At 41.2% G+C, this 21,875-nt stretch overlaps 1 protein-coding gene across 1 annotated transcript in view; it reads left to right on the top strand.

Annotated features, from left to right (window-relative positions):
* Positions 1 to 21,875, top strand: part of LOC137431647 (protein mono-ADP-ribosyltransferase PARP14) — a 120,867-nt gene that overhangs the window by 13,121 nt on the left and 85,871 nt on the right. The window contains exons 4-6 of the mRNA XM_068123208.2: positions 6,171 to 6,311; positions 11,183 to 11,425; positions 19,754 to 19,987. Of these exons, the coding sequence (XP_067979309.2) occupies positions 6,171 to 6,311; positions 11,183 to 11,425; positions 19,754 to 19,987 (618 nt within the window). The remainder of the gene's footprint in view (positions 1 to 6,170; positions 6,312 to 11,182; positions 11,426 to 19,753; positions 19,988 to 21,875) is intronic.

Here is a 21,875-nt window from a genome sequence, read left to right as displayed (position 1 = left end):
CTGAGAAGGAAGGTGAGGAAGCGATAAAAGCAATGAAGGGTAGAAAAGCAGGAGGGCCGATGGGAGTTGTGGGAGATATGTTGAAGGCAGCAGGAAGTTGGGGTGTGAAGAGAATGACAGAGATCTGTAATCTGGTGGTGAAAGAAGGCCGCATTCCAGTGGATTGGGAACTGAGTACCCTCGTCCCTCTATGCAAGGGGAAAGGTGACCCTCTGGAGTGTGGCTCGTACCGAGCGATAAAGTTATTGGAGCATGGAATGAAGGTATTGGAAAGGGTGTTGGAGAGGAGGATAAGGAAGAAAGTGAAGATCGACGAAATGCAGTTTGGATTTATGCCAGGAAGAGGAACGACAGACGTGCTTTTCATTGTGAGGCAGTTGCAGGAGAAGTACATGGAGAAGAGGAAGAAGTTGTTTCTTGGGTTTGTTGATCTGGAGAAAGCATTCGATCGGGTTCCACGCAAAGTATTGACATGGGCATTGAGGACGTTAGGAGTGGAGGAATGGTTGATCAGAGTAGTGATGGCAATGTACAAAAGAGCGCGCACAGCTGTAAGGACGAAGGATGGGAACAGTGGTGAGTTTGAGGTGAAGGTGGGAGTGCATCAGGGGTCGGTACTAAGTCCACTACTATTTGTAGCTGTGATGGAGGTGCTGGCTCAGAACGTAAAGGAGGGTTTACCGTGGGAGTTGTTGTATGCAGATGATCTGGTGTTGATTGCGGAAAGTATGGATGGACTGAAGGAAAAGATGAACACGTGGAAGGAATGTATGGAGACAAAAGGTCTGAAGGTGAATATCGGAAAGACGAAGGTGATGGCAAGTGGTAAAGCATGTGGTGAGGTGGAAAGAACTGGGAAGTGGCCCTGTGCTGTGTGTAGGAAGGGTGTCGGAGTGAACTCCATTCAGTGTACAATGTGCGCTGAGTGGGTTCATCAAAAATGTAGTGGTCTGAGAGGGTCATTAACCAGTGTGGCAGCTACATTCAAGTGTAAAGTGTGCACAGAGGGCGCTGCAGATGGAGGAAATGTAGAGTTGGATCTTGGAGACGGCATGAAGCTGGAAGGTGTGAAAACATTTTGCTACCCAGGAAACATGCTGAATGGAGAAGGTGGATTAGACTCGGCAACGGATGCTCGAGTGAGATGTGCATGGAAGAAGTTTCGGGAATTGAGTGGCGTGCTGATGAGGGGAGTGTCGTTGAAGCTGAAGGGAAAGGTGTATGCTGCATGTGTGAGAAGTGTTATGATTTATGGGTGCGAGACATGGGTAATGAACGTAGAGCAGCAACGAAGGTTGGAAAGGGTGGAAATGCGAATGGTTCGACGGATGTGCGGAGTATCGTTGAGAGAGAGGAAGACAAATGATGAATTGCGAAAGATTATGGGAATAGAGCCTGTGATTGATGCTGTGAAGAGGAACAGGTTGAGATGGTTTGGTCATGTGTTGAGGAAGGATGAAAGTGACTGGTTGAGAAGAGTGATGGAAATGAATGTAGAAGACGGGGAAGACCGAGAAAGACTTGGCTAAAGATGGTGGAAGAATAAATGCGGGCAAGGGGGTTAACAAGGAGAGATGCAGAAAATAGGGCAAAATGGAGAAGATTGTCATGGGGACCGCAAGGCTAACCCCCGCTCTAGCAGGGAAAATGGCCTTTTAAAATGCATGTTGTTGTTGTTGTGTGTGTGTGTATATATATATATATATATATATATATATATATATATATATATATATATATATATATATATATATATATATATATATATATATATATATATATATATATATATATACACAGTGAAACCTTGACTTACGAGTGCACCAACTTACGAGTTTTCCGAGATACGAGGACGGCTCGGGCGGTTTTTTGCTTTGAGATGCGAGCCGAGATCTGAGTTACGAGCTTACGCCACCCGCCACCAGGTGGGTTCCGGTCACGTGGTTATCTTGCCGTGCAAGCATCTCTGACGTATATCGCTGCTGCTTTGTTTTCGCATTTTGGTTATTTTGGAAATTTTCTTAGTTTTAACCATGGGTCCTAAGAAATTGAGTGCCAAGGGCAGTGCTGAGAAGAAGAAAAGGATGATTAGCTTAGATATAAAACACGTAATCGTCGAAAAACATGAGCGAGGTGTGCGTGTTGTCGACTTGGCGAGGCAGTACGATCGTAGTACTTCTACGATATGTACGATTTTGAAGCAGAAGGAGTCGATAAAGGCTATAACGCCAGCCAAGGGCGTTATGATTATTTCAAAGCTCCGGACCTCTATCCATGAAGAGATGGAGAAGTTGTTGTTTGTGTGGTTGACGGAGAAGCAGCTCGCAGGAGATACCGTGACCGAGAGCATCATGTGTGAGAAGGCCCGAGACATTTACGGGGATTTGGTGCAGCAGACGGCGGGAACATCAACAGACAAGGCATCGGAAGTCATTCAAAGCCAGTCGGGGATGGTTTGATAATTTTAAGAAGAGGACCGGCATTCACTCCGTCGTCAGGCATGGTGAGGCAGCAAGCTCGGATGTGAAGGCAGCTGAAGATTTTATTATAACTTTTGCCGAACTGATAGAAGCCGAACGATACATCCCCCAGCAAATCTTCAACTGTGACGAGACAGGGCTCTTCTGGAAAAAGATGCCGAGGAGGACGTATATAACGGCAGAGGAGAAGAGCATGCCAGGCCACAACTTGTTCAGAGTGCCGGCGATAGCTCGCCTTCTCTTTGTGGAAAACACGGTGAGATCCTTAACATCCAACAACTAATGGGACGTAAACGGGGCGCCCAGTTTAGCGGTACACACATTGATGAATCACCCTGCCTGTGAAACACCGACATGACAGGTTATAGCTGGGTCGGGATTCAAACCCAGGCTGGACAGTTTAGAGTCAAGTGTGCGTACCTCCAGTCCAGGCCATCCTGCCAACTTGTATGCTGCATACAGGTGAAATATAAAGCGCGAGATATTTTTATATATACTGTATATTAAAAAAAAAATTGGTGTGGTTTTTGGCGGGCTGGAACGGATTAATAGCATTTCAATGCATTTTAATGGGGAAATTTAATTTGAGAAACGAGCAAATTGAGTTACGAGCTCGGTCACAGAACGAATTAAACTCGTAAGTCAAGGTTTCACTGTATATATATAGATATATATATATATATATATATATATATATATATATATATATATATATATATATATATATATATATATATATATATATATATATATATACACACACACACACACACAGACTTGGCATTTAATATGGAATATTTTTTTTGGGGGGGGTGTACTTACTTTTCAAGATGACTTAGAACCAAAAGTTCATTGGAATTATGTTGAAATTCTAGATTTTGTTAATGTGACCTTTAAAAGAAACAAAAACCACATTTGACATTTTGAAGCAAATAAATTGATCCTTGAAAGTGATGTCAACTGATATCGAACTCAATTCACGGACAGTACTGTGTTAAACTTCTGTACGTTTTCCAGAAGTATCTCTTTATTTTGCACATTAGCCAAAAAAAATTTCAACAAAAGCTAAATTATGACTGGGATTACGGACAGTAAAATTACAGTTCAGTACTTCGTGTAACCCCCACGAGCATTCAGGAGAGCACGTACATGTCGAGGCATGCTGCTCACGAGATTTGCCAAGGTTTGGACAGGAATCGCTTGCCATGCAGTTACAATAGCCTGCTGCAATTCACGCACAGAGGCAGGCTGCTGGTCCAAGTTGTCGATTCGACGCGTTAATTCTGCCCACAAGTTCTCTATCGGATTCATATCCGGGGACATGGCAGGCCACTCCATATGCTCTACACCACGGTCAGCAAGAAAGTGTTGGATCATGCGAGCACGATGAGGCCGTGCATTGTCATATTGGAAGACAAAGTTTCCTCGAAAGGCTGCACGAGCAAATGGAAGCAATGTTTCTTCCAGAATGACGCTGTACTTGAACTGGCCCAGGTTTCCATTCAGAACAACCAGGTCAGTTTTGCCCCCTGCATGAAAAGCAGCCCAAACGGTCACCCCACCACCTCCAGCTTGGACTATTGGCACTATACAATCTTCATTGTGGGCTTCATGGACTTGTCTGCGCATTCGGACGCGGCCATCTTGACGATAGACCAGAAATCTAGACTCGTCACTGAAGGTCACTTGATTCCAGTGTCCTGGCTGCCATTGACGGTGCTTTCTGGCCCACTGCAATCGACGCTGCCTGTGTTGTCTGGTCAGGCGTGGCTTTCTCAGGGGACGCCTGGCATGATAGCCTGCTTGAACCAGTCGTTGGTTGACTAGCCTTCTGGATACAGGCACATTTGTCAGTTGCTGCCACTCAGCCCTAAGCCGATTAGCTGACTTTGTACGGCCATTGCAGACTAACCGGTGCAGCTGGCGATCATCTCTCCTTGTGGTTCTGCGTGGACGTCCTGGCCTCGGTATTGGAGTAGGGACACCCCTCTGAGCATTTCGTTTCAGGATCTTTGACACCTGACCTTGAGTGATGCCATACTGCCGAGCAATAGCACGCTGTTTCATGCCAGAATTTCGTAAAGCCACCACTCCATGACAAACAGCATTGTCAAGTTGACGGACCACCTCCAGAGGAAGCGGCAATAACTTTTGTAGACGTGCAGCGGTTGTTTTCCACTAATACAGAATGCAACAACCCTTATATACCCGATTGTGAAGCCAATCGTCAAATGTACCTGTCCTTACATTTTGTCACGCCACCTGTGATATAATCCTGTTATTGACTTCTTGCTGCGAAAGACGATCAGTGACATGGTTCTTTCAACAAAGACATCACCGAAGGGTAAAAGAAACTCACCAGATTGATATACTGAGTTCAGAAAGTAAACCCGTCAAGAAAAAAATATATATTCCATATTAAATGCCAAGTCTGTATATGTGTATATATGTATATGTATATGTATATGTGTATGTATATATATATATATATATATACACAGTATATATATATATATATATATATATATATATATATATATATATATATATATATATATATATATATATATATATATATATATATATATATATATATATATATATATATATATATATATATATACATATCTTCTTTTTTTTTTTTTTTTTGCTATGAGTTGTCCAGTTCAATCGTGGGTACAGGTGGTATATGTTTGGTGCCAAATGCAGCTAGCCAGCCAGAAAAAAAACTTGGGGTTGTGATCCCTCCAGGCAAGCTGGCCCAAACAGTCAAGAGTGTAATAATCCTGTCGTTAGAATATGCGCAGCATGACGTACCCCATAAACAGCTGCAGTGAGCACTGGGATATGCTTTCTCAGCCTGTGTGTCGTCAAACATTTTCTTTTAATTTTGATAAGCTGCACAGTGTACATAGACACACTCTGCTTCATGATGCTCTCCACCTGCTACTGGGGTCCACGAGGAGGTCCTCTGCCCCGGGGCAGGATCTACAGATGTGATCCCACCACATTTCTACAAGTATCCAAGAATATTATTTTGGTTTTATAAGCTATTTTCAGTAAACTGCACATGGTTTCTAATAACAACCAAAATCATGTTCAACTAGAACGGCACTCGGTAGAGAGCATACCTCCGGCCTGGTCACACACACAACCTGTCCACCAAGTTTTGTCCAAATCCATCCATAACCTTTTGAGATATCCTGCAATGTATAGTTTTTGGCCATAACTCCCAATGGTGAGGAATCACTTTAAAATTAAACAATTCTCATATACCGAATCCATATTCAGATCTTCACCAAAATCGAATATATTTGTCCTTGTCAGACACTCAACCGGTCCACCAAGTTTCGTCCAAATCCGTCCACAACTTTTTGAGATATCCTGCTATGTATCGTTTTTGGCCCGATCTCCCAATGGTGAAGAATCACTTTAAAAATTCTAGTAGCCGGATCCGAATCCAGGTCTTCACCAAAATCTATTCATTTCGTCCTTGTGGCATACGCTACATCTCTGCCAAATTTCGTCCGAATCCGTCCACAACTTTTTGAGATATTTTGTTCACAAGCAAACAAAAGGACAAACAGACAGGGCTGAATACATAACCTCCATCCACCTTTGGTGGCGGAGGTAAAGAGACATTTGCCGGTTAACTAAAATGATGGAGTTATGATTTGTCTTCTTTCACAGGATCAAACACTATACTGATCACATGTGATGGCATTGCTGATACAGAACTGGAAGTGATCTTTGAGGGCATTTTGCAGCATGAAGTGGAGTTCTGGACACTCAAACACAATACAAAGTTACTCATTTGTCAAACTCCTGAAGGTGGGTGGTCTAAAAACGAAAAAATTGCAAGGTGTTTTTAGGAAACATTTGTGCAATTGTAGCTTGATTTAGATCCAATAAAATACTGCTCAACATAAAGGAAAGGTCAGTCATGTTTTTGACACCAAGCTTTTTATGGCTCTGCCGACAAAGTCACTGGAGGCATTATGTTTTCGGGTTTTCCATGCATACGTGCGTCCGTCCGTGATGGATGTTCGTTACCATGATAACTTCACAACGGCTGAAGCGATCCAAGTCAAACTTGGTACAATTATGCATAATGTTGCAAAGATTAAATGATTAGATTATGGGGTCAGGAGATCAAAGGTCAAGGGTGTCTCCCTTTTCCCCATTAAAACAATGGCACGGCATGCATTCGTGGATTTTCATTGACATTCGTGGAATTTGCCTCAACATTCGTGGATTTTTCTTCAACATTGATGGATTTTGCCTCGACATTAATGGATTTTGCCTCGCCATTCGTGGATTTTTGTGATTCGGGAACCAATCCCCCCTTTTCTCTTTGAAACAATGCCCCGCCATTCGCGGTTTCGCAACTCGCAGCACTTTCCAGGAACGCATCACCTCCGCATGGGGTAAAAAGCATATAGCATGATAACTTTGACGTCATCGGTGAAGTGGTATTCCAGCCATAATTGGTTGAATCGCAATCCTTATCCGAATAATCTGAAATATCATATATCTCATCTACGACCAGATGCGAGTGAAGAATTAAATTTATGATGTCGTTGGTCATGTGTTCTGGTGGCCATTTTGGATTGAAAATAAAAACGTTAAAAAACCTTCTCCAGAAACGCTAAGCAATCGATGTGAAACTTCATACAAATGATCGACTTGCCATGGGGAATGCAGTTTTAATTTTTAACTCAACTGGACTACCGTCCAGTTGAGTTCATCACATACTGAACCCTCTGGCGTTCGTCGTCTGTCGTTTGTTGTCCGTTAATTTTTCGACGTTAACACTCCAGCGTCCACAAATATCAACCGATTCTGATCAAACTTGACATGCAGCATCCTTACCCCAAGGACCAGGATGGTATTACATTTCAGCCCGATCCGTTGAAAAATGGCGGACTTAGGCGACCATTTTGTTTTTGGTCATGAAAACGACTTCAACACTCTAGCGTCCACAAATATTAACAGATTTTGATCAAACTTAGAATGTTTAACCCTTACCACACAAGGTAGGTTGCTATTGCATTCCAACCTGATCCATCACAAAATGGCCACCAGAGGCCGCCATATTGTTTTCAGCTCCGAAACGACGTCAAGACTTAAACGTCCACAAATATTGATGGATTTTGATCAAACTTTGTGTGTGAGACTCTTCCACACAAGGTAGGTTGCTATCGCATGTCAACCCGATCTGTCACAAAATGGCCGCCATAGGCCGGCATTAAAGTTGTGCAGTCAATTCAGCTGAGTTCTGCTTCCCTGGAAGCTCTAGATGTTGTTCCATATTCATTGTCATTGATGTGATTTTGCCATAATGTGCACAAATGTGGTCGTTAAATATCTTAATAAACAATAAACACGTATATGGTATTCATAGAATACTTACCTCACGCAGTCTTGAGAAAGACTTTGTGCGAGCCAACTTTTTTCTTTTTTTTTTTTCTTTTTTTTTTTGAATAAGCAAATTTGTAATTGCAAATATCTGGAAATCACTGAAGTGATTCCAATGATTCCAATTTTCCACACTTTTTGATGTATGCTTAATATGTGCTGTATCAAATGGCCATGTAACGTTTCATTTTCCTCTGTTGAACCGTTTTCGATGAATGCTTTTAATAAAATGCAGACACGTACATACGTGACCACTTGCTTAACCTCGCTTTTCGCTTCGTGAGCATGAGGTAATAAAGCTATGGATAATGACAATGTTTGTGATTTAATGGGCTGCATGGCTGATATGGGTATATGGGTCATAATATAAGTGGGCCATAATGATAGTGTGTCCAGTTAGCAATGGTATTTTTGTTCATAATGAGAACACAAGGCCAGACCAAGTGCTGTGCTGGTGTATAAATGTATAGATGGCGATATGTTCCACAAACCAATAACTTTGTGAAATGTACAGAGTATAAAGGAAGATTTTTATTTTTATTTTTTATTATTATTATTTATTTATAAATACAGCTAAGGTTTTATATGTCTATGGTATGTGAAAAGCAAGAATTTCAACCAAATGAGAGGAATTACATTCCACAAAGTGAAAAAAAGATTTTTTTGTTCTCGTAGGAGACCCTTTCTATAGCAAATACATTAATGTATAGAAGAGCCACCTTTAGAGGCCATTTTTCCCCACAGAGCAGGGGTTGGCCTTTTTCGGGCACCATGGTCCCCTTTTTGAAGCAATGTTTTATGGCCGGATGCCCTTCCTGCCACCAACCCTGTTGGTCGCCTCTTGCAACACACAGGGAATTACCAGTGAACTTGTTCTCAATTTGCCGACCTTGGAAGGATGACAGGCTGAGTCAACCCCCCGGCGTTAATTCAGCGATCAACCGGGATTCAAACCCAGGATCCTAGGATCCCAAGTCGGCACCCCAACCGCTAATCCAACACCAGGCGTAAATACATTAATGTATGAAGGACTCTTATGTTAGTTACATCCTGTGTAACACATTTGTATAGGAATACAAAGTTTTAAAAACTATTACCGTTAAATAGGGCCAATTGATCAAATCAGCAGTTTAATTTTCTTTTCTGTATATTTCAGCATAAATATCGATTTTAGCATTTGGAAGTATCTACAGTCACGTGAAAAAGTAAGTACACCCCATGTAAAGTTTTGACTTTTTCAACATATTTCAACATACAGCTATTTGATCTTCATTTCAACAATATTGATAGATAAAGGTGATAGAACAAATATAATGAAACATTTACATTTTGTAGTCCATTGTATAATTTAAATAAACATAAATGCAAATTTCACATGTGGAAAAAGTAAGTACACCCTTATATCCCTATATATATAAAACGTTCAAACACCTAAAATTAGAATCAGGTGCACCAGCTGAGGTGCAAATGATGAGAACATCGTTAGAGAGGATCTTGGAGGAACCTGTCTTATTTAAACCTCAGACATTTAGTTTGGTTTGCTCTTTGTTGTTGAAGTGTGCGGCGTCACCATGCCTAGATCAAAAGAGCTCTCTGAGGCCTTCAGAAAGAAGGTTATAGATGCCTACGCGTCTGGGAAGGGATTTAAAAATATCTCCAAACAATTTGAAATCAATTATTCGACTGTCCGGAAGATCATCTACAAGTGGAGAAGATTCCAAACAACTGCCAACTTGTTCAGGCCAGGCCGCCCAGCAAGTTCAGCCCGAGAGCAGACCGCAAGATGCTGAAAGAAGTCTCTAAGAACCCCAGAATGTCATCACGGGACCTATGGGTAACTCTTGCTACTGTTGATGTCAAATGCATGAGTCTACCATTAGAAAGAGGCTGCACAAATTTGATCTACATGGGAGGTGTGCCAGGATGAAACCTTTGCTGTCCAGAAAGAACATCAGGGCAAGACTAAAGTTTGCCAATGAACACCTAGGCAAAGACCAGCACTTCTGGAACAATGTGCTCTGGACAGATGAGTCAAAGGTAGAGCTATTTGGCCACAGTACCAGAAGACATGTTTGGCGAAAACCAAAGACAGCATTTAACACAAGAACCTGATACCAACTGCAAAGCATGGTGGTGGAAATATTATGGTTTGGGGCAGCTTTGCTGCATCAGGGTCTGGGCAGCTCACCATCATATAATCCACTATGAATTCTTCATTGTACCAGAGGGTGCTTGAGGATAATTTGAGGCCATCTGTCGGAAAGTTGAAGCTCAACCGAAGGTGGACCTTGCAACATGACAATGACCCTAAACATACCAGTAAATCCACCAAGGAATGGCTGAAAAGAAAGAAATGGAGGGTTCTGGAATGGCCAAGTCAAAGCCCGGATCTAAATCCCATCGAGATGTTGTGGGGGGGATTTGTAACAAGCTGTGCATGCAAGAAACCCCCTCAAACATCGCACAGCTGAAAGAATTCTGCATGGAGGAGTGGGCAAGAATTTCTCCTAGTCGATGTCAGAGACTGGTGGACAGTTATAAAAAACGCCTACTTGAGGTTGTTTCTGCCAAAGGGGGCAATACCACCTATTCGAGCCAAGGGTGTACTTACTTTTTCCAAATGCGAAATTAGCATTTATGTTTATTTAAATTATACAATGGACTACAAAATGTAAATGTTTCATGATATTTGTTATATTATATCACCTTTATCTATCAATATTGTTGAAATGAAGATCAAATAGCTGTATGTTGAAATATGTTGAAAAAGTCAAAACTTTACATGGGGTGTACTTACTTTTTCACGTGACTGTATACACAAATTGTCATAATCACATACCATGCTTTGTACAGAGCAACAGTTGTGCCAATGTAGTTTCTGGGCGAAGATTACAATCGTGGATGAATCGCCATTCCAAAATAGGAGGTCGGGGCAGGAATTTGGAATTTTGTTTGTGGTCATGGTAATAGCTCACCTTCTCTTCGTGAATGACACCATGCGATCTTTAACATCCACCAACTAATGCCGGCAGACAGTATGCCAAGTTTAAGGTCCATCCGACGGTACACACATTGATGCCTTGCCCTGCCTGTGAAACACCAGGTTGACAGTTTATAGCTGTCGGTATTTAAATCCAGGCTAGACAGCTTAGAGACGACTGTGCTGTGTACCTACAGACTATCCTGCCAGCCCTAAACAAAGTGTGCATTTATAAATAACTGAATAACTCGGCAATATATCGTTCCATATTCATTCTTTTTTGTTGTTGTTTATTTTGTTTCAGAAGTTAACAAAATTCTATCTCGAGAGCTCATCGTTGCTGGAAAAAAGCTTTGTGTTGAGGCTTGGACCGAGTCCAACTTTGTTGATTCATGTCGCATCAAGCTTGAAAACCTGGATGAAAACAGTGCACTTGCAATGGTTGAAATGTTCATCGAGTTGTGCAGTCATCGCGGTCGCTCAGAATTTGATGTGGAATATGCAAGAGATGGAAGAAGTGCCATTATTACTTTTCAACAACCTATCAGTAAGCATGTGACAATGCTTCTCGTGCAACAACACTTTCTGTAAATTTCTCGCTGTGCTTAGCATGTGATGTACTGTTCCAAGCATTTGATTGGATTAGGAAGTAGTGTTTGTAAGGTTTGTCACGTAACTTGGTGATTGTTTTTTTTAAAAATTGCATTGAAGTATTTTGTGTCGATGTCTTTCATTCTCGGCATTTTGAATCTGAATGAACAACATGTGCATTTCTGTTTCCATGTTGGTTTCCTAACTCATGTGGTCCGTTTGCTCAGTTGAGATAGGGACTAGGTGAACACGATTCCCTCCCTCAGCCCCTCCACAGTGAGTAGGAACAAATGATTCTGGGCTTTGGAGAGAGATAGTGGGGTAGCAGGATGTGCTGTCTCGTGTGGGGGAAACCTGGAAATACAAGAGCCACAGTGAATGCCGACATGCACTTCACTCTTTTTGTGCGTGCTTTGATGGTAATTAATGCAGGACACCGGGATGTTGTTGCCATCCTGTCATTTTGACAGCAATTGGGGCAAGACCTCAGCATTCTATGAACCCACCAGCCCGTTGAGGATCGCATCATGCTCGGATCAGGCATGATGCAAGGCTTTCTCCCCGATGTACCTCTGGTGTTCCTCACCCTCACTAAGACAGATTCTCTCTACTCCCATAAGGAGAACGATTTGGGGACTTAAAGTCAGTGCCAAAGACAAAAAGGCCTGGAAGGAAAGTTTACCCTTGTGTGGCAAAATGTTGTCTGATGTGTTGAAAGTTTCAGCATTTTGTACTTCATAGAGAATGGATGTATTGATATAAAGTTCAAGGGATTTGCCCCCTATAATAGGGAAAAGTACAAAAGTGGTGTATTTGGGTATTGGCCGATTTGCATAAATATGTTATCAATGTTTGCAAATATGTGTATAGTTTATAATATACATAATTTTATTTTTGTACTCACGTGGCTCGGCTCACCACACGTCGCCGCAGAGGTATGGGTTTGTTCAAACTGAGGATGATTACCTGACTGAACTTGAGTTGTTGTATTGTCATGATTTACACCAATCATAATACAAACATTTATTTTGTTTAAATGTATTTCTAATGTTGGTGATATTATTTATTTGTAATCAAAAGAGGTCCATGTGGTTTAAAGCTATAACGTGTAAAAGGTCAAGGGTTCAAGCTATCTAATTGGTCTGAAGGGTATAAGGGGTCTAAATGGTGTTTAGGTCTAAGGGGTTGAAAGGGACTTAAGGGGTGGTAAAGGTAAAGGTTTAAAGGGTATAAAAGGTATAAAGGTTTAAAGGGTATAAAAGGTTGGAAGGGTGAAGGGAAGGGATCTCAAGGTATCTGAAGTATTGAAAGCGTTTTAAAGGTAAAACTGGTCTTGAGGGTCTTCAGGATCTTGGGGTTTAATGGGTCTAAAGGGTCTTATGTGTCTTACAGGTTTCTAGGGTCTTCTGGGACTTTTAGGTCTTCTTGATATTTAAGGGTCTTCAGTGTATTTTGTCTCTTCAGGGTCTTTTGAGACTTTTGGGTATTTTGTATCTTTTGCGTCTTTGGGGTATTTTGTGTCTTTAAGGGTCTTCAGCGTATTTAGGGTATTTTGGGTCTTCGGGATCTTTTTGGATTTTTGAATTCTTCGTGGTCTTTTGGGTTGTCATTGTCTTTGAGGGTCTTTTAAGTATTTTGGGTCTTCGGGGTATTTTGAGGTTTTCGGGTACTCTGGATCTTTAAGGGTTTTTGAGGTATTTTGGTTATTTTGAGTCTTTGGCGGTCTTCCAGTTATTTTGTGTCCTCTGGGTCTTTTAAGTCTTTAAGGGTCTTTGGGGTCTTTTGGGTCTTTGTTTTTTTTCTCGGTCTTGGGGGACTTAAAGGTTCTTCAAAGGCCTAAGGGATCTCAGTAGTCGAAAGGAAAGGTATATTCCAACAATACGTAATTAATAGACGTACAGAATTAATAGACAGGATGCAACCAGCGTTCAAACAGTACATCATGAATAGACACATAATCACAGCTTCATGGCTTTACTTGAGTCTTTGGGGTCTTCTGGTTATTTGCGTCCTTTGGGTTTTTTGAATCTTGAGTCTTTAAGGGGCTTTGGGGTTTTCAGGGTCTTTTTGGGTCTTGGTGGTCTTTCTTTTTGGTCACGTTGTTTGTCTTTGGGAACCTAAAGGGTCTTCAAAGGTCTAAAGGATCTCAGCAGTCTGAAGGGTTGAAAGGTCTATTGCAACAATCCCTAATTAATAGACAGGCGTTCAAACAGTGCAGTATTAACAGACACATAATCGCAGCTTCCCGGACGGACGAACGTATGGCTTCGCTGACTGTGCTTTTCGGTTTTATATGTATATACAGTGGAACCTTGACTTACGAGTGCCCCAACTTACGAGTTTTTCGAGATACGAGCCGTCGCTCGGGCGGTTTATTGCTTTGAGATGCGAGCCGAGATCCGAGTTACGAGCTTTCGCCACCCGGTCACGTGGTTATCTTGCCGTGCACGTACAGTACGTATCTGTCGTATAGCGCTGCATTTTTTTTTTCGCATTTTGGTTATTTCGAGTTCACGCCGCCAGGTGGGTTCTGGTCACGTGGTTATCTTGCCGTGCAAGTACAGTACGTATCTCTGTCGTATAGCGCTGCATTTTTTTTTTCGCATTTTGGTTATTTCGAGTTCACGCCGCCAGGTGGGTTCTGGTCACGTGGTTATCTTGCCGTGCACGTACAGTACGTATCTCTGTCGTATAGCGCTGCATTTTTTTTTTCGCATTTTGGTTATTTCGAGTTCACGCCGCCAGGTGGGTTCTGGTCACGTGGTTATCTTGCCGTGCACGTACAGTACGTATCTCTGTCGTATAGCGCTGCATTTTTTTTTCCGCATTTTGGTTATTTCGAGTTCACGCCGCCAGGTGGGTTCTGGTCACGTGGTTATCTTGCCGTGCACATACAGTACGTATCTCTGTCGTATAGCGCTGCATTTTTTTTTTCGCATTTTGGTTATTTCGAGTTCACGCCGCCAGGTGGGTTCTGGTCACGTGGTTATCTTGCCGTGCACGTACAGTACGTATCTCTGTCGTACAGCGCTGCATTTTTTTTTTCGCATTTTGGTTATTTCGGAAAATTTCTTAGTTTTAACCATGGGGCCTAAGAAAGTGAGTGGCAAGTGCAGTGCTGAGAAGAAGAAGAGGATGATGTGCTTGGATATAAAACACGCAATCGTCGAAAAACATGAGCGAGGTGTCGAGGAGGACGTATATAACGGCAGAGGAGAAGAGCATGCCAGGCCACAACTTGTTCAGAATGCCGGCGATAGCTCGCCTTCTCTTTGTGGAAAACACGGTGAGATCCTTAACATCCAACAACTAATGGGACGCAAACGGGGCGCCCAGTTTAGCGGTACACACATTGATGAATCACCCTGCCTGTGAAACACCGACATGACAGGTTATAGCTGGGTCGGGATTCAAACCCAGGCTGGACAGTTTAGACTTTAGAGTCAAGTGTGCGTACCTCCAGTCCAGGCCATCCTGCCAACTTGTATGCTGCATACAGGTGAAATATAAAGCGCGAGATATTTTTATATGTACTGTATATTTTTTAAAAAATTGGTGTGGTTTTTGGCGGGCTGGAACGGATTAATAGCATTTCAATGCATTTCAATGGGGAAATTTGATTTGAGATACGAGCAATTTGAGTTACGAGCTCGGTCACGGAACGAATTAAACTCGTAAGTCAAGGTTCCACTGTATTTGCTTTGACCTTTGAACAGTATGCACCTATACTTTGAGAAGGGTGACATTTGCGACCCGATGGGATGGAAGCGTGAACTTCTGAACCTCTCCCTTCTTCCTTCTTTTACTTTGTTTACATTCGAATGGAATGCCACAGTTTTAATAAAGTACCTGTACTGGAGTGTCAGAGTTAATGAGGTGGTGCATGCTTTCACTCAAATATTAAATTTGTTCATTTTAAATATATAAGAGTATAATTGGCAGATGGAATTTAGGTTCATTTGCTTTTTTGATAACACACTAAATTAACTTTTCAAAAATCGATAAATGTTCTCACAATGGAAATTAACTTTCTGCTTCTTCTCCAATTATGGAAATCTGAGACTTGGTTGATAAGAAAAAGACCTAAAGGCTATTTGGAACAAGTTCCTTGGCATGTTATGTCAGGGTTGCGAGTGTTGCTGTAGATACCGAGAACACTGGTGTGCAGTAGGAAGAAAGAATAAACATGCAATATATTCTGACTCTGTCGTGAAACTTCTCGGTACCAGGGGATAAGATTTAACAATGGCTTTGTACCTATGTACCTTGCTTTAAATCTTCTCACTTGGTACAAATTGGTGAAGTTGAACACAATTTTTTTTACGTACGCTTGGCTGTGTGACATGCCATTCAAGTCAAATAGTGAGGTCGGAAAGGCAGTGTGACAAATGGTGAAGTTGTACAAATTGGTGAAGGAAAAAGAAAAATCCTATAATGCAATTTGTTTACCACTCGGGGGTAGGTGTCACTGTGGTGTCATACCTGTGTGATAACGTGCAAATGTTATCGTACGCTTGGCTGTGTGACGCACAAAGCCATGCAAATTTTAAATGACTTGCCTATCGCATTTCTTATCCACTCGTTCCTCATGTCATCTTCTCTTCTTCCAAACTGGGTAACACACATGTACACACATCCAGTAACTCATTTGTCATGAGCCCACCCTACCCCAAACTAGATATTCGTCCGCATTTTCTCTCATCTGTGTAATTGCCTTCATCGGTCTGTAATTTTCAGTTCAGTTTAGTTTATTTCCACTCTTGAATCGATCAAATACAAATAACGTGCATCATTTTATGAGAACGGAGGAGGACTGCATAAAAGCATGGCTTGTACAATTTCAGGTGCCTATCACAATGGATTGTGATTTTTAAAAATTATGAAGACAAATAAAGAAATGTTATGAAATAGCAAATAAGATGCCTACTCTGTGGTGAGAATAATGATGTGGACACTCTTGAATGTGTCAATTCCTGAATCTTTTCTCCATTATTTCAGGAATGCAGCTCATTTCCATATCATAATGGCTCCAATAATGCCTACACATGAGCATTTCTATTCTTACTAACCTTGTCGCCTTTGTCGACGTGCACATTTATCTCATGTATTTGGTCTTTTTTCTACACGTCCCTTCGCCAGTTTCCTAATCTTTAATGGTAGACCTTGATTTACTGTTATCCATTTATTCCAGAAGCCTTAACAACAACTGTTTTGCGACCATTTTTCTTTATTTTTTTTCAGGTTGGTTTAATCATGGCCTTCCTCCATATGGATCTATCAATTGCCTTAGTTGCGTGCAAACCCAAACATTCTATCTTTCTTCACGGACGTCCTCTTGGCCTTTCTACCTTGATCTGTGACTCGGTAATAAAAAGTCAGTTTGGATCCAGCTCGGTAATTTTCGGAAAAGGTTTGCCGGGTCCCGGATCGGCTCAGAACTTGAATAAGTTTGCATTGCATCAAGTGTATGCAATGGTGGACGCATGGCCACAATCTAAGCTGCATTGACGGGTACAGCTGGTAGCAGCACTACTTGCATTACAATATAGCGATGTCCAATGCAGGAATTTATAGTGATGAATTAGTTACTTGATGGTGCAAAGTATATTTCCATTCCTTTCAGCCTATAATCTATATGTAAAAGGAATGGAGTTTCTCCTCCATGCTTCATTCTAAAGGGCTTCTGCTGTCATAAAATAATAAAAATGGTACGTTGGAAAGGTAGTAATCAATTTAGTTAGTTGGAAAGCTAATAATGGATACACTTGGAATTTTTTTTGTTTGTTTAATTACCCACTTGCCTGTTTTAAAAGCAAGCCACTTTCTGAGTTTGAAGAAGTGCTCATGGATTCTTCATGCATTCGAATGGAAACATTTGCTATTCTACCAAAGAAGGAACCTTTTAGAAGGACACGAAAGCGGAACACAAAATTATGTGCAGTAATATTTCTTGAAGCAATTGGAAAATGTATAAAAGCACATGGAAGGAGATCACACAACACCATACACAGCTACCTGGAATTAACCCAGAGCTAGCTGCGCCATAATACCCGTGCTCATGGCTAACAGAGCTGGACAGGTGACAATTACAGTGCCTGATTATGGTGACATTTTGCTTTGAAACCCAGAGAAACAACATGACCAATCTATAGTACGTCCGATTCATATACTAACGTGCATTCCGAGCACACACAGTTGCGAAATACAGTAATTCCTTTACTTCATTTGTCAGAGAAATATACGAATTATTTTCCAGGTTGACAACCAAATTCGGCTTGACTCGGACTCGGCTTGGAAGTGCAATTTTCCGAATTTGAGTTCAGTTACGGTACTGTTGGTTCTACCATAACCTCGATTGCTTTCTGCGCAGCTTCATCCTCTGACCTTTACACACTAATAAACCACGTTTTGTCGTGATATTTTTTTCACTTGTATTGATTTTTTTTAAATCTCCATGATTTCTGAGCTCTGAATTATTTATTTCAGAGACCATCAATTAATTCATCATATCGGGCTCATCTCTGTCATTTCCATTATTTTACATTTTCAATCCACATTGCCCACGTTTTTCTTCCACATATCAATGCGTGTCTTTATAAACTCTAAACTTTTACAGGTAATGGAATGTTTCTGCGCTTGATGATAATCCCGGCTTTTGAACGTCCATTCATACAAACATTATACTTTATAACCATGTTTCGGTCTTTCAAGCGTTTGATCCATTCATATGAACACAGCTTTTTTCACCGCCAGGTTTAAAGGGGCATGTGCAGTGTATCTGTTGCGACAGTGACAACGGAAGGGGACGTATGTGTGCTCTCGGGGATGTATTTAATTTGTCTACTGTATTTTATTTTTATGCTTTACTATCATTATCATTACTAGGGCATTGCCCGTACTATATCTATATCTAAAATTATATCCCCCCCCCTCTATTTACATGAAATGGTTTGGTCCAAAGCGAACGGCTTGCGAGTACGGTGACAATCCCCCCCCCTCTATTTACATGCAATGGTTTGGTCCAAAGCGAACGGCTTCCGGAGTTTGGTAAAGAAATCGCCATCGCGTGCACAAACGCGCAGGAAAGCGAATGAATCGCAAATTCGTTTTTATTAGTTGTAAAACGTAGTTTAACGCCAACATAGTTTGCAAACGTGAAATAAATGAATACGCTCTCAAATGTGCCATCCGAGGCAGAGTGTGCCCGCCACGTTCGGCACACGCGATCGTTCGCTGCTCTCTGATTGGTTGAATCGTTTTTTGGACATAGCTCGGTAAGTAATTGTCCGATTAATATGAAACCTTGAAAAGGCACACCCTCGGGTCCCCAGCAATATACCTGGCAAGTTAAAAGTATATCGGACCCGTGGTTGTCGAGAAACAGCGGTCACAGACAAACGTACAAACGTACAGACAGAGATTACTGGAATTATAGATAGATCATTATCATTATTATAATTGTGTTACTGTACGTATTTATAACGTTAATTTATTCATTTTTTTAATTTTAAAAAGTACATTTAATAACGTCTTTTATGGAAAAAAGGGTTTAATTCGTGTTCAGGAACCAATGACTCACTTATTACATGTATTTAAAGGGGATTTATTGTTCAGCTTATGAACACATTTTCGAGAACACATTGTGTTCAGAAACTGGAGACTGCTTGTACTACCTAGTTGTCTTAACATATTCCAGGCTGACTTTATTTTTGATCTAATGCCTAGTTCTGCTGCTCCTTATGCATCTATCTTGTCTCCAAGGTTACAAACTTTGACCTTTTCTAAATTAAATTTATGAGCTCAGGAGAATTAATTTTTGTTTTCCTCTTTTTTCTTGAAATTATTGATCCTTGCAACTTTTACGTATGAAAATCCCAGCTTCTGTTCCCAATTTTTCCTGCGATACCACTGGGTGCGATACTATATGTAATGCGATACCGTATGTAATGGATTATATCTCTTGTGAGACCATCTATAACGCTGTTTGCATTGAATTGAGTAGTCTCGACCTTTGTGTAAACTCATTTTTGGTTTATAGACCGTGGTAGAGCAGTGTGGAAGTGATATAACTTGTGGAATAATTTTTATTGGAGCAAGTCTAAAATCAACTACTATATAGTAATTGACTGATGAATTACTGGACACTAGTTTGGTCCAATTGTTGAGCAATCGACCACCATTTGTTGTGAAGATAATTTGTCAGTCTAATGGTAGTGTGTAGTGTGAAGATAATTTGTCAGTGTGTCATACTTTTGTTCATGTGTTCCTGTGCCAACTTTCTCAGAGTGGAAGGCGTTTCAAAAGGACTGTCTATCAAGAAAACTCTGTTATCAAGTGATACTGGCAACTCCACTGCTTTTGACAAAATGGCTGTGTGTGGAAGGATTCTCAAGCAGCATCACACAGGCTGTTGTACAGCTGTATTTCCAAAAGGAAGTAAAAAACTATGGAAAGTTAAACACAGTTTTGTTGAAGGAAGAAGAACAAATGGCATACATTCAGTTTGACAGCTATGAAGGTAAATGTTCATCTCAAAACAATCAATCAAGCAAAAATGGTTTAATGGTTTATTGAAATCATGTCTGTCAGCCAATGGCTGAATTGCACAAGCATACACATTCATAGTTTACAATAAATGATTGCATATCAATGTTGTATCAATCAATGATGCAACATAAAAAATATAAATCCAGAAAAATGTTCAAAAAATAAAATAACAAAAAATAAAATACAGAACTAAACAAGCAGACATGGCATTCTTCAACCAAGACCCTTGGCCTATTCTGTTTAGTATGTTTCACATGAATGATACATATCTGCTAAACATATGCAAGGAAAAATTGTTTTGCATTCAGGTGTACATGCAATTACATTTTTGTAATATACTACTTTCAAAATGACATATGAATGTTAAATGAGACGTTTTGCGCATGTGCTGTCTGTGTGTTTTCAGTGATTAGTTCTGTTCGCATGGCACGGTTAACTTGCCCTTGCTAACACAAATCTGTGATTCAAGTTGTCGTTTAGCCATAATTTTCAGCATTTAGACAAAAGAGTGGCAATTTGACGATTGTTAACCATAATTGTTCTCTTCCCGAATGGAAATCGAATGGAAAACGGAAATATAGGAATACGAGAAATATCTGTGGATGAGGTATCGGGTTCCTATCATTTATTGTCTCCCGTCGCACTGCAGAGCGAAAGGGGGACTATGGTTTTCCCCTCCGTCCGTGCGTCAGTCCGTACGTACGTGCGTACGTACGTACGTGCGTAAGTGAAGGACCGCATTCGAATTTGGTGTGTGGGTGCAACCCACGTCAAAATCCAAGATGGCCGCCGCCATGTATGTCTGATGCCATGTATGTCTGAACCTTGTGAGCTGAATATCGTGAAAAATAAGCGAAGTACCAACTTCTAATCTGGTGTGTGGGTGTATCTAGGCACAAGGAAGAACGCTATTGAAAATTGGGTCGCCACGTCAAAATACAAGATGGCCGCCACCATATATATGTCTGAACCTTGTGAGCGAAATATCTTGAAAAATAAGCGAAGTACCAACTTCTAATCTGGTGTGTGGGTGTATCTAGGCACAAGGAAGAACCCTATTGAAAATTGGGTCGCCACGTCAAAATCCAAGATGGCCGCCGCCATGTATGTCTGAACATTGTGAGCGGAATATCTTGAAAAATAAGCGAAGTACCGCACCCACACACCAGATTGGAAGTTGGTAGGCATAAGGAAGAACGCTGTTGAAAATTGGGTCGCCACGTCAAAATCCAAGATGGCCGCCACCATATATATGTCTGAACACTGTGAACGAAATATCTTGAAAAATAAGCGAAGTACCAACTTCTAATCTGGTGTGTGGGTGTATCTAGGCATAAGGAAGAAAGCTATTGAAAATTGGGTCGCTACGTCAAAATCCAAGATGGCCGCCTCCATGTATGTCTGAACCTTGTGAGCAAAATATCATATATCGTATCATAGCATGTTTTCTGCGTCTTCCACTTTGTCAACTCGCATCACTTCCCCGACAGGGGACCGAGGCGTAACGCTTGTTAATGCAAGCTAGCTGCAGCGGTGGATATAACATTATAACACACAACACACACACACACACACACACACACACACCACACCACACCACACACACCTCCTTTTACCAATAGATGCAAATATATCTAGTATTTCTCTTGTGACCCCAGAACCAAGCAAACAATATATTTATAGCAGCGGTCACAGATCCTGCAGCTCTCCTATCTCCCCCCCCCCCCCCTCCGCCCCCAGCATGATTAATAGTAAATATTATTTTAAACATACCGTGTGCATTCACATGCTCTAGATATGTCCTTGTCATCAGTGTTCAGAAGCAACTAATCCAGATACACAGTCCATTCACTAGTCGT

Source organism: Myxine glutinosa, chromosome 7, assembly GCF_964187855.1.
Source record: "Myxine glutinosa chromosome 7, kmMyxGlut1.1, whole genome shotgun sequence".
Classification (NCBI taxonomy): Eukaryota; Metazoa; Chordata; class Myxini; order Myxiniformes; family Myxinidae; genus Myxine; species Myxine glutinosa.
The sequence above is the reverse complement of the archived record's forward strand: the minus strand, read 5'-3'. Positions and strand labels throughout refer to the sequence as shown.